Source organism: Fragaria vesca, linkage group LG6 (assembly GCF_000184155.1).
Source record: "Fragaria vesca subsp. vesca linkage group LG6, FraVesHawaii_1.0, whole genome shotgun sequence".
Lineage (NCBI taxonomy): Eukaryota > Viridiplantae > Streptophyta > Magnoliopsida > Rosales > Rosaceae > Fragaria > Fragaria vesca.
The window spans coordinates 17,372,209-17,383,287 of NC_020496.1; the positions used below are offsets into that span (position 1 = coordinate 17,372,209).

Below are 11,079 nucleotides of genomic sequence, written 5' to 3' on the forward strand. Positions count from 1 at the left end.
ATTTCAAACAAAGCTTTTGGACGTTTGACAGTCGTCACACCTCTCTCATGTATATATGAATATGAATACGACTTTGAGTCTTTGACAATGCATGTCTATTTTTCAACCTATGCAAATCGGTCTTAAGACATCTATCGACGATTAAAAATCATCTGCGAACTAAATTATACAGAGCTCCAAAATATAAGTATAAAGTGAATCATACATTTTCTTTGCTAAAATCTATCTTAGTCGACGGGCTAACTTTTACGTCGACTAGGAAACGTGAAGTACAGAAAATAGACCTTTCGTCTATTGGGATCCTAAACGACGTACGAAAAATAGATCTTAAACAACGAATCATGTCCGTCACGGCGTCATCTAAGAGCTGAATTTTAATAGTGAAATACGTACGTAGGATTCACTTCTTCATAGGTTTGTTGTTGTCCAACAAATTAATTTTCTCAAGTAAAACATTCAAATCAATATGCCCGGCCGACTTGACTCGACGACAACAAGTGAAAACGCAGAAGTCTAGCTGAGCCGGACCTCCGCCGTATATTCTGACACTTCCACCACACACTACCCCCCATAAAGCAAAGAACACAAGCAATTAAAGGCACAGAATAATAAGAAACCCTAGTAAAAAGTCAAGTGAAAAAAAAAATAATAATAATAAAGCCTTTAAAACCATTGTTGCTCTTCCTATCCTCATCACCTCACTGCCTACCATTTGATGCCTCTCTTCTTCTTCTTCCCGCTGCCTCGTTTCTCTCTCAGAAACCTCCGACGTCTTCTTCCATCACCACCAACATGAACACTCACCAACCTACTTACGGATCCGACCCGGCTTCCCCCAACACCACCTACGTCCAAGCCGACCCATCAAGCTTCCGGGCCGTCGTCCAGAAGCTCACCGGAGCAACGGAGGACCCCTCAGCCCAGAAGCTCCCTCTGACCCTCCCCGCACGCTACACCAACCCCAAACCCGCCGCCGAAGTGGGGCCCCGACGGCCCGCCTTCAAGCTCCACGAGAGGAGACAAAGCACCAAGAAGCTCGAGCTCCACCTCACTACCTCCACAACAGTACTACACCCTTCGTCATCATCGTCGTGTGGACCCCAGCAGCTGGCTCGGCCGGTGATGATGTCACCAGTTTCTCCGTTTGAGTTTCTGGCACGTGGGAGCCCCAGGACGCCGGTGTCGCCGTGCGAGGTGGTGGACGAGGAAGAGGCGGAGCGAGCCATTATCGCAGAGAAAGGGTTCTATATGCACCAACCAAGTCCGCTAAGTACACCGCGAGGGCCTGATCATCACCCACCTGAGCTTTTGCCTTTGTTTCCTTTGCATTCTCCTCGAGACATCACTCAGACTCATCAACCCTCCACCTCTATTTCTTAATTAAATGAGTTATTTCATTACTGATGAGCTAGCTAGCCTCCTCCCTCTACCATTGTTTTCTTCTCTGGAACTTTGAGTCAATTATATGATCATGTTGCAATGTATTTCTTACTTTGATCTTGTTTTATTTATCTTGTGAGAATGCAGCACGGAAACGAATTACTGGGAATAATAGTACGTGGTGTAGAGCCAAAATCCAAAGTGGAATAATAATGTGGCCAAAATAAAAGTGGAATAATGTGGCATGCACTCCACTCTCGTTCAATCTTGTCAACCCTGGGATGATGAGAATAAGTGTGAAGCAAAAGTGGCTGTGGCGTGCACTTTTTTCTGTCAGTCATATATAGTTGCTACCTATAACCTATTCCTCTTTTCTTTTATAAAAATCAAATCTATTTTTAGACACATTCGATAAATTTTGATGGTTTCGTTATCTAAATTCTAAAGCATGGGTGGGTGCTGTTACTTCGGGGCTTCGGGCTTCGTTATAAAAGATATGCCATTGGCAGGTGATCGTGCTGAAACTATATATATATTGGCTTTCGGCTTTCCTACTTAAATGTGGGTACAGAAGTCTCCGGAGAATATTTGTGTGGAAGGATTGATAATTAATTGTGCTAGCAGAATATAAGAACAAACTATTAGCTCTTGCTGGTTTGTTATAGCTAATACAACAAAACTTATAGTGTATTTTTGTTTTTGGTCGTGAAACAAATATCATAGAAACCGAAAGGCACAAGAAGGCCTAAACAAAGCCAAGGCAACAACAAAACTTATAGTGTATTATTATTATTATTATTTTTTTGTCGTGAAACAAATATCATAAAAGCCAAAAGACACAAGGAGGCCCAAACGAAGCCAGGGACAAGCAAACAAAGCTAAAGGCAAGCAAACAAGTCTCTCAAAGTCATCTTTAAGAAGATTAAGACATGAGAAAGACATTACAAAAACAAAGTAAACTAAAGGCCCAAAAGCCCAAAACATAACCCTAAATAAAATTTCTTTTTCATCTCTAACTTGCAGCCGCCTTGGAATGTCGTCACCAAAGCTCCGATGAAAATTGCGAGCAAAGATTGGTAAGATGTGGTCTGCAAAGTTGAGGAGGACAGAGCTGCCGTACATTCTCTCGTCGACCAATTATGAGAAAAACTCGAATAAAACAGTAACAACAACCAAGCCAACATAGATCTCAACAACTAAGCTTGAGATCTAAAGAGGTGGTTGCAAATGATGACGAAATCTTTCATAGCAGGACAAGGTAGAGAAGAAGAAGAAGCCTTAATCACGGTTTGAAAATCTTGAGGAGCAGCGGAAGAACAAGATCTGAGAGTCAACATGAGTACAAACTTGAGAATAAGCCTTAGGGTAAGGACTAGAAACGGATTTGATCTATGGGGACCAAAATCAGATGCAAAGGAAGAGAAAAAGCAAAGAAAAATCACCACTTGGGGTGAGGAATCACCACAGAGGGTGAGGAATCAACACAAAAGGATGAGGGATCACCACCATGGGTGAGGGGAAACAGATCGAGGAGAGGAGGTTGTTGGTGAGATCAGGAAATTAATTAGGGTTTAGAGAGATGAAACTTAAGTCGACTCTCATTTCACCATTGACCGAAAATTATGAAATTATAGTCTATGGATACAAGAAACATTCAGTTCAACTCTTTCTAAAATAAAAAATAAATAAATAAATAAATTCAGTTCAAGTAATTAACAAATTTGTTATTAACTGATAAAGATTGTATAGTCTTACCTTCACCTCAAATCTCAATCTCTAGGCACTTCCATATATGCTGTCCTCGACAAAGTCGACGAGACCTTTACTCGCTTTTCTCTTCCTTCCATCTCCCATGAGAGAATGACTCTCCTTCGTCGTCTCCTTTTTCCTTTGGTTTTTCAACGGCACAAGTGATTATGAATTTATGATGGTGCCACACTCGTGGCAGGAATGAGGATCATGCATGGCTGCAATGTCGCTGTTTGCTGATCAGTTTGCTAAATCTAATCTTTGGTTTGGTACACTATTAATCTCCAACCTAAGTGACCAAGTCGATGACAACATTGACTGCTTCAAGGTGACCAATCAATGTTGCTGGGATCCTGGGATTTTTCATTTTTATCGAGCCATGACATGAAGGGTTGTTTGTATTAATTGTTACCATATTATGCACCTGAGTTATAATTTCTTCATAAAAAAAAAAATAGTAACAAACTTACTTTTATGAGTTTATCATCAAACAATTTTCAGTGTCTCAGTACATCGATCAGCCAGAAAAAAACTAAGAAAAAAAAAAAAAAAAAAAAAAACAGAGAATATGATACCAACGTATGCTAAATGCTCTCTCCGAATAGAGCTTTATCCCATTCTTTCACCTCTCTAGGAGCTAGAGTGGACACCAAGTGTCCAAGTGTACGTATGTACAAATTCTTCAGTCACAAGTTTCTAATTGTGTAGACGACTTGTCATCAGACTGATTAGACTTAAGACTCAGATGACATATCTGAGAATAATCTTCTACCATTAGAAGATGATGTGCTTGATTGACTCCTTGAGCTGTCGTGGTCACTCATCACATCCTGCAACTATTTTACACAAATGAAGTTTAACAAAATATGCATGTTCCCATAAAAAAAAAAAACGAAATATGCATGTAACATAAAAACACATGCCAAAACAAAAAATTACAGTGAAACTTTCCAGCTTCAAAGACTGCTCAATTGCTCAGGATATTGAAAAGGGCTCAATGGAGAGTATGGATCCTCCTTTCATATACGTAGTATTGATTAAGTCCTCTAGACTTCTTTTTTAACTAGCTACCACTTACGAAAAATCAGTTGACGTCCTTCTAGTACGTGTTGATACATAATCTTCCTTGTATGCATAATACGATGTGTAAGTTAGGTTATGTAACTCACTTGACTAGAGGAAAATTGGCCTTTTCTTGGAGAGAATACTTCACTGCCACCAAACATCATAGCATTCATGCTATCTTGGCCAAGCGCTCTCAACCGGTTAAGCTCAGGTAGCACAACCTTCCCAAGATCCGGTCTATCTTTTCGCCTCATTTCAGCACACTTTAAAGCTAGCTTAGCAAAGCTCAAGGCGTCCTTAACAGGCCAGTCTTTAACAGCAGGGTCAAGCACGTCAATAAAGGTCCCTTGCTCAATAGCCCTCTCAACAAGATGTGTCAAACCCATTGGTGGCCGACCTGTTATGATTTGCAGAAGCACGACTCCGAGTGAGTAGATATCAGATTTTGTTCCAAGCATTCCGGTTTGCTGATACTCTGGATCGATGTAACAGAATGTTCCTGCTGTTGATGTCATGTAGTACTGAGTGACAGAGTCGGCTACTGATGGAGGGACAAGTCTAGCCAAACCTACATCACTAATCTTGCTGACATAATTATGGTCCAGCAATATGTTTCCGGGTTTAAGGTCACGATGTACAAGGGGTTCTGGCTTGCTTTGATGAAGGAACAAAAGCCCTGTGGCAATTTCTGCTGCAATTCGGAACCTTAGCTGCCAAGGAATAACCGGGGTATTGCCTTTCCGGGATAGGCGATCTTCTAAGCTACCATTAGCCATGTACTCGTAGACAAGGCAGCCGTACTCGGGACATGCTCCAAGAAGGAGGACCATGTTTGGATGTCTTATGCAGCTCAACACTTCAACCTGCATGATGATTCAGAGTTCCTCAGATACATTTAGAATACATAGTATATTTCTTAATGAATATTGCTTAGATAAATAGGAAAGGTATCAGCCTTGATATTAAGAACTCATAAGACTTCCCTTTGTTATGATGTTTATATGCTAATTAAATGAAACTGTTGTATTTTAGAAGAAACTTTGTAGTAAAATTTAGTGTTTAATCATGTATGAAGTCACAAACCTCTCGCTTGAACTGTGATTTCCCATGAGCTGCATCTGGACGGAGAACTTTTATTGCCACAGATGTATGGTCTAGTTCACCTTTATACACAGGTCCATAGCCTCCTTCCCCAATCTTGAGACTACCTGAGAATTCGTTTGTTGCTGCTTCAATCTCTTCAATTGAATACTTCCTATACCTGACATCAAATGCCATTCCTGCTTGTGCTTTTTTCCTGTCTTCTGCTTCTTTAAGGGCTTTATTTTCTGCACTCTTCCTTTTCAGTGCCTCGAATTCTGCAACCCTTCGAGCTGCTTGTGCTATTTCGACTGCTGCTTTACATTTGGCTTTCTCCTTCTCTGCAGCTTCCATTGCAACTTCTTCGGCTACTTTTGCCTCTTCTAGTCTCACTTCTTCTGCCCTTTTCCATTGGTTTACTTCATTTGCCTGTTGACATGCCAATATAATGTTTTGCCTGAACTATTGTTCTGATACCAAAAGCTAAAAAAGAAAAGAAAAACACACAATCTTCATTCAGGTTTACGCATGAATACCTGATGTTGTGCTATGAGTGCCTCCTTGCAGGCATTATTGTACATGTCCCTTGTTTGCTTGAGCTCTAGCATGAGCCTCCTCATCTCCGATTCCACTCCATCCTATCAAGATCATTGCAAATCAAATTTAATACTGTGAAATGTGAACTATTTCTCCATGTATTATTGATTTTGCCACAAATGCATGTCTCGGAGTAACGACATTTTTCATGTGTAATTCATCTTACCATGTTCTGTGGTGACCATGATATGTCATTATCCATTGATGAGAAGTCATTGTTGGCGAAACCCATGTCAATGTACTTGGTTCCAGAGTACGATGATGTAGAGCTTCTGTAATCAGTGCTTGACCTTCCGTTGCTGCTCACGAACGATATATCACTCTCGACAGACAGCTCATGTGTTTTGTTCATTGAAGCTTTTCCTCTTGAGAATGGTGACCTGTATCAGATCTTAGGTTAATCTTTACCAACTGTGGTCATATCTTTTTCAGCATATTAATCATTGCACATAAATTGATATGACTTTATAACTCTTTAACACATGTTATTGAAACTCAGCCAAATACAGAAAGTTCCTAATTGATACTGCTAATATCTATTCCCGACTCAAAAAGAATCAAAGCTAAAAGCTTACAGGATTTCATTGTCATTTTGCTGGGTACGGGGCGTATACTGTTTCCTCTCGCCTCCTGGATTGATGAAAGATGCTAGTTAGTATTTACTAATGACAAGTATATAACATGCTATTGAGGGTGGCAAATAGATTATAACATTGCATGAGCTAATACACAGAACTCATGACAAACCTCTAGATTTCTGGCTGACTGTGCTTTGTGTTTCACTTGAATCTGAAACATTGCTAGCTTGGTACTGTATTTGATTACGCGATTGAGGTTTTGGGGGTAATGAGCTGGTAGCAGATCGCACATATGAGATCTTTCCTTTCCCAATGACATAAACAGTGCAAAAGTCCGGTACCCTTTTCACCACGGTGGTTGGAACGTCTGTAGTCATGAATCTGTTGTGAAAGAAAAGTTGATACATTTAGGATTGACATGTGCTAATATGGATGTACGATTGTTTCATCGCAAGGTTTAGATCACAACCTGATGAAGCTGCTTTTTGATGGTGCGCCAAGTACCAAAACCTCAATCCCATTGGAATTGACGTAGTTGATGATTCCTTTTGTTACATCTGTATCCTCGATTATGACTTCTTTGCAATTTATCTGCAACAAAAAAAAATTAAACCATAAGGTGAAGTTCTGGTGTGAAGCTAATTATATTACAGTTCGAGACTCACAGCCTTTTTGGTGCAAAAGCAACGGAATGGTAGAAACAACTCTTTTGCTTGAGCTTCAAGTTGTTTTCTGTACACCTTTGCAACATCCTCCTTAACCTCAGACATAGACACCGAGCTCCCGGCTGCACCATAAAAGAAGAATTAAACAGGTGAAATTATATATAAAAATATGCAATTAATTGATGAGTACTTCACAGACTAGTGAGTTTTAAGAACATTATCCCAGTTCAAGCAACAACACAACATGTAGACTGTATGGCCTCATGGGTAGATTGTCCGCCCCGGTATCATGTTAAAGTTTTAGCATGCATCTCAAAACCAATTGGCAAAGGATGGAGAAACTATGTTAAGGATCTATATAGAATCAAGAAGTTGAAATCCGGATGTGGGAGTCCATATTCTTGATGATCATCCATGCATGCATAAGAGAACTAAAGAGAGGAGGAGGGAGATTGAATTACATTGGTTGGGAACTGCATTTGTTGTGTGTTTAACATGAAGCAATGTGAGAGCTTGGCCTCTGCTGAGAAGATTATCAATAGCCCATTTGATAGCATATTGGCTTCCTCTGTCCTTGTCGATGGCCACCGCCACCGACTCTTCTCTCCTCTCCGCTTTACCTCTGATTCCCATTTCTTCCTCGCCTGAACTCATAAGCTACGTACTATGAATGCCTTATTATCTTCCTTGTTTTGTTTGAGAAATTTTCCAGTTACAAAACCCAGAATGAAGAACAGGATTATTTATTGTTCCTCTTACCTTGAAAACAATGTTTAAACTTCAATAACTGATAACGCCCTCTTGTTTCTGTTGCTCCTCTCTTGGATTGATTATGGAGCATTAGTCAAAGTAAGTTGGTTAGTTGGGTTAACGCAAGAGTTTCCATAACCATGTCCATCTCTGATCTCTATTTTAAGCTACCTGACTCCAATGAGCTCATTCATCTCTCTGTAACCTTTTCTAAACTTAGCTCAACTTACATGCCCTATGACATGGCACATAATTTAGGAGTTCATAACGAAGGTCATAATTTGTTGGAGATATTTATTTTAGAAATTTTTTACAGCGAAGCCTAACAAATTTGAACGCACAGATGAACAAAGCTAATGTATTACCATTTTCACCTAAATATACTAAACTATGACTTATTTCTCTCTCCTTAATTATGATAGTAATCATGAGGAAATAAACTGTACATACTAAATACTGATATAAGTTAAACTAAACTAACCTGAAGAAAAGATGATCATACTCTAAGACATTATTAAACACTTCTTAATATAGTGATTACCACTATATCTGGAAACGAGGGACAGCTTTTATTCATCGAAACCTCTAAAAAAATTGGATACAAAAATAAGCATGATGACAACTTATTGTGATACAAAAACTAATTGATTTTCTCGACTATAACGTGTTGTGTGTGTGAGATTGAGCTGAGGTTCAAAGAAAAGAAATTCGGTGGTACCCTGATTTCAGGAGCTATATGATGTTGTATGTTTCAATGAACAGAAGCTGAGATGGATTGCTGGTTGTACAACTCACTTCTGAACTGCTGCCGACTTCTTCTCCTCTTTGTCACAACTGTAAATCCTTCACTATCAACAACTTCATTTGTATCCACATCCATTGTTTTTGATTGATCACAGTCACTGGATTGAGAAACCAAGTTCGTTTTTCCTTCATTTCCGTAGTGAATTTTTATAATTGCACTGTCATTCTCTACAGCATCAGAATGATTTTCCGGCTTACTTTCACTTTCCGAATCCTTGTTGTGCTGGACAGATTTTACGATAAAGCTCAGCAATATCTGCCTTGCAAGCTCTGACTTCTCAGACTCAGAAATGCTCTTTCTCTCGGCTTTACCATTTGATTTCTCATCCATCTCTTCAGCTCTATTCATTTCAAATGAAGAATTTGAATCAGTTGCATATTCTGCATATTCATCCATGTAATCTGCTGGCAAACTTCTCCCGGGAACAAACTCTGGAGCATGTGGATTCATGATTCTTGGAGGTCCAGATCCACTTCTTTCTGAAAGGGGACTTTGAAACTTTTGAACACCTTGTCTCATGCGAAAAGAATAGTTGGTTTTATAATACAAAGGTGACCGAGGACCACAAGGAACTCTGGCAGCTACTGGGGGTAGCACAGGTGCAGAAAGCATTGCTTGACTGGCTCTCACATCATATACACTTGTAACAGCAACTGGATTTAGAGGGTGAGCCATGGTGTGTGGTCTTGGATTGAATGGTTCTGCTGCAGCCGATAGCTTACTTCCATTTTTTTCGGCAGACCTTTCTTCCACAGTTTCAGGGCCTGTATCTTCTGATGGGGTTGAACTTGCATGTGTTCCTTCGGTCTCGTCCTTTGGAGTGAATTCAACTACCCCTATGCTTTCTTCAGTTTTCAATGTCTCAGGTGGAGGGTTACACACCTTTTTTTCAGATTTTTCCACATTTAGGTTGTCAACTTTATCCAGCAATGACTTTAGGACAGTACCTGGAGGTGCCAAAGCTACTTGTTTGTAAGATACAGATTTTGAAGTCAAGTTCGTAAGAGTCGCTGGAGTAGTGGAGACTTTAGAAACAGTATTCTTGGACTGAAGTCTAACTGAGTCCTCTCCAGTACTCACAGTACGAACCTTTGATTGCTTTGATGAGGATGAATCATTTAGAAAGCTCTTCGCAGCTGCAGTCTGTGATGAGGATTTAACTTCCCTCGAATATTTGCTTTCTCTGAAGTGTGAAGATTCACTATCTGGCCTCCTTCGACTGAACTTCCGCCCAGAAGTGGTATTTCCAGACCTCCCCTTTGAATTGGCTTCTTGCCAGCCTTCATCTGAAGTTGTTTCTTCGGCTGTTACACCGGTAACTGACAAACCATTTCTAGAGACATGTTCTTTTTCCTCCAGTTCCTGATGAACCCATCTTTCCTCAACTACTTCAGTATTATCATCTATCAAGACCATAGTGTTTTCAAGTCCATCACTTGGCAAGTCATCTTCACCTACCGCATCTTGATGTTCCTGATAGATAGTATCACTCGATTGATGAACCTGCAAATATAATCATGTAACATGTGAAATACAGATTGGATATACCGAAATATCATGCCCTAATAGTAGGATCAACTATGAATGCAATCTGTCACAAGAATATATAAGGGAGAATCTATTCACCTTTGCACGTCGCTGCTTCCTATGTGCATCATTTACTTTTGAATCTTGATCAGGGCTTATGTAATCCAGGAGATCTGACACACTGCATTGGAACATGAAACGGTTTAGTCCCCACACGTTTAATTAAAGAACATAGAATCAAGTAATTTGGGAATACCATATTAATACCTAAGGTGACCTTTGCTTGCAATCAAGGCATCAGGCTTTGGAGATCCATTTCGTGCTGCTTCTTGCTGCTCTAGAGACTTAGACTCAAAATATTCAAGCCATGCTGCTGCATCCTGCTCAGGAATATACAAGTCATTAACATGTTAACTGACATCTTCAAATTATGAGTATAAGATGATAAGCTACAGCCACATCAGTTTCTTTTAATAAGTAACAGAAAAGGCCAACAACACAGATTTATCAACTGAATCCATCCATCCATCCAACAAATATAGAGAATAGTAAAGATTGTGTGGTTACCTGAGTACGAAGATCCTCAGGTCCAAGTTTGTCTTGAAGTATCTTGAGTGTTGTTTGCTCATGTTGCACGCTTAGAGAATATGCTTCCATCAATGAAAGAGCTATGGCTATGGCATGATAGCTTGCAGCAGTCTAAAAGGTGTAATAACCATGTAAAAGATTCAATTTAGAAATAATGAAATATACGAAGTTTGCAGAAAAATGAGGGACATCATGCAGCCATGCACAGAAGCACATCCAAATATATAATGTATCTACATATACACAGAGAGAGAGAGAGAGAGAGAGGAGGAGAGAGAGAGAGAGGGAGGGGGAG

The 11,079-nt window shown here is 39.9% G+C and overlaps 3 protein-coding genes across 3 annotated transcripts in view; 1 reads left to right on the plus strand and 2 right to left on the minus strand.

Annotated features, from left to right (window-relative positions):
- Positions 1-792: 792 nt before the first annotated feature.
- Positions 793-1,380, plus strand: LOC101291267. Its single transcript, XM_004305445.1, has one exon. It carries the CDS (start codon positions 793-795, stop codon positions 1,378-1,380), a length of 588 nt encoding a protein of 195 aa, XP_004305493.1.
- Positions 1,381-4,166: 2,786 nt separating this feature from the next.
- LOC101291555 (U-box domain-containing protein 52-like) lies at positions 4,167-7,747 on the minus strand. The gene is made up of 9 exons (XM_004305446.1): positions 7,589-7,747; positions 7,115-7,210; positions 6,919-7,040; positions 6,619-6,830; positions 6,447-6,501; positions 6,038-6,251; positions 5,811-5,912; positions 5,278-5,703; positions 4,167-5,057 (listed from the first exon to the last, which is right to left on the minus strand). Exons 1-9 carry the CDS (start codon positions 7,745-7,747, stop codon positions 4,281-4,283), a joined length of 2,163 nt encoding a protein of 720 aa, XP_004305494.1. The 3' UTR covers positions 4,167-4,280.
- A 666-nt stretch (positions 7,748-8,413) lies between these two features.
- LOC101291853 overlaps positions 8,414-11,079 on the minus strand; it is a 10,301-nt gene continuing 7,635 nt past the window's right edge. Inside the window, exons 21-24 of the mRNA XM_004305447.1 lie at positions 10,764-10,895; positions 10,464-10,576; positions 10,296-10,377; positions 8,414-10,172 (exon numbers count right to left, since the gene is read on the minus strand). Coding sequence (XP_004305495.1) covers positions 8,616-10,172; positions 10,296-10,377; positions 10,464-10,576; positions 10,764-10,895 — 1,884 coding nt within the window. The 3' untranslated portion in view covers positions 8,414-8,615. The remainder of the gene's footprint in view (positions 10,173-10,295; positions 10,378-10,463; positions 10,577-10,763; positions 10,896-11,079) is intronic.

Coding starts and splice junctions, on each gene's coding strand:
- LOC101291267 (XM_004305445.1), top strand. CDS start 793: ATGAACACTCACCAACCTACTTACGGATCCGACCCGGCTTCCCCCAAC.
- LOC101291555 (XM_004305446.1), bottom strand. CDS start 7,747: ATGGGAATCAGAGGTAAAGCGGAGAGGAGAGAAGAGTCGGTGGCGGTG. Junction 7,211..7,588: donor TTAAACACACAACAAATGCA/GTTCCCAACCAA, acceptor TCTATGTCTGAG/GTTAAGGAGGATGTTGCAAA. Junction 6,831..6,918: donor TCAAAAAGCAGCTTCATCAG/GTTGTGATCTAA, acceptor CTTTCACAACAG/ATTCATGACTACAGACGTTC.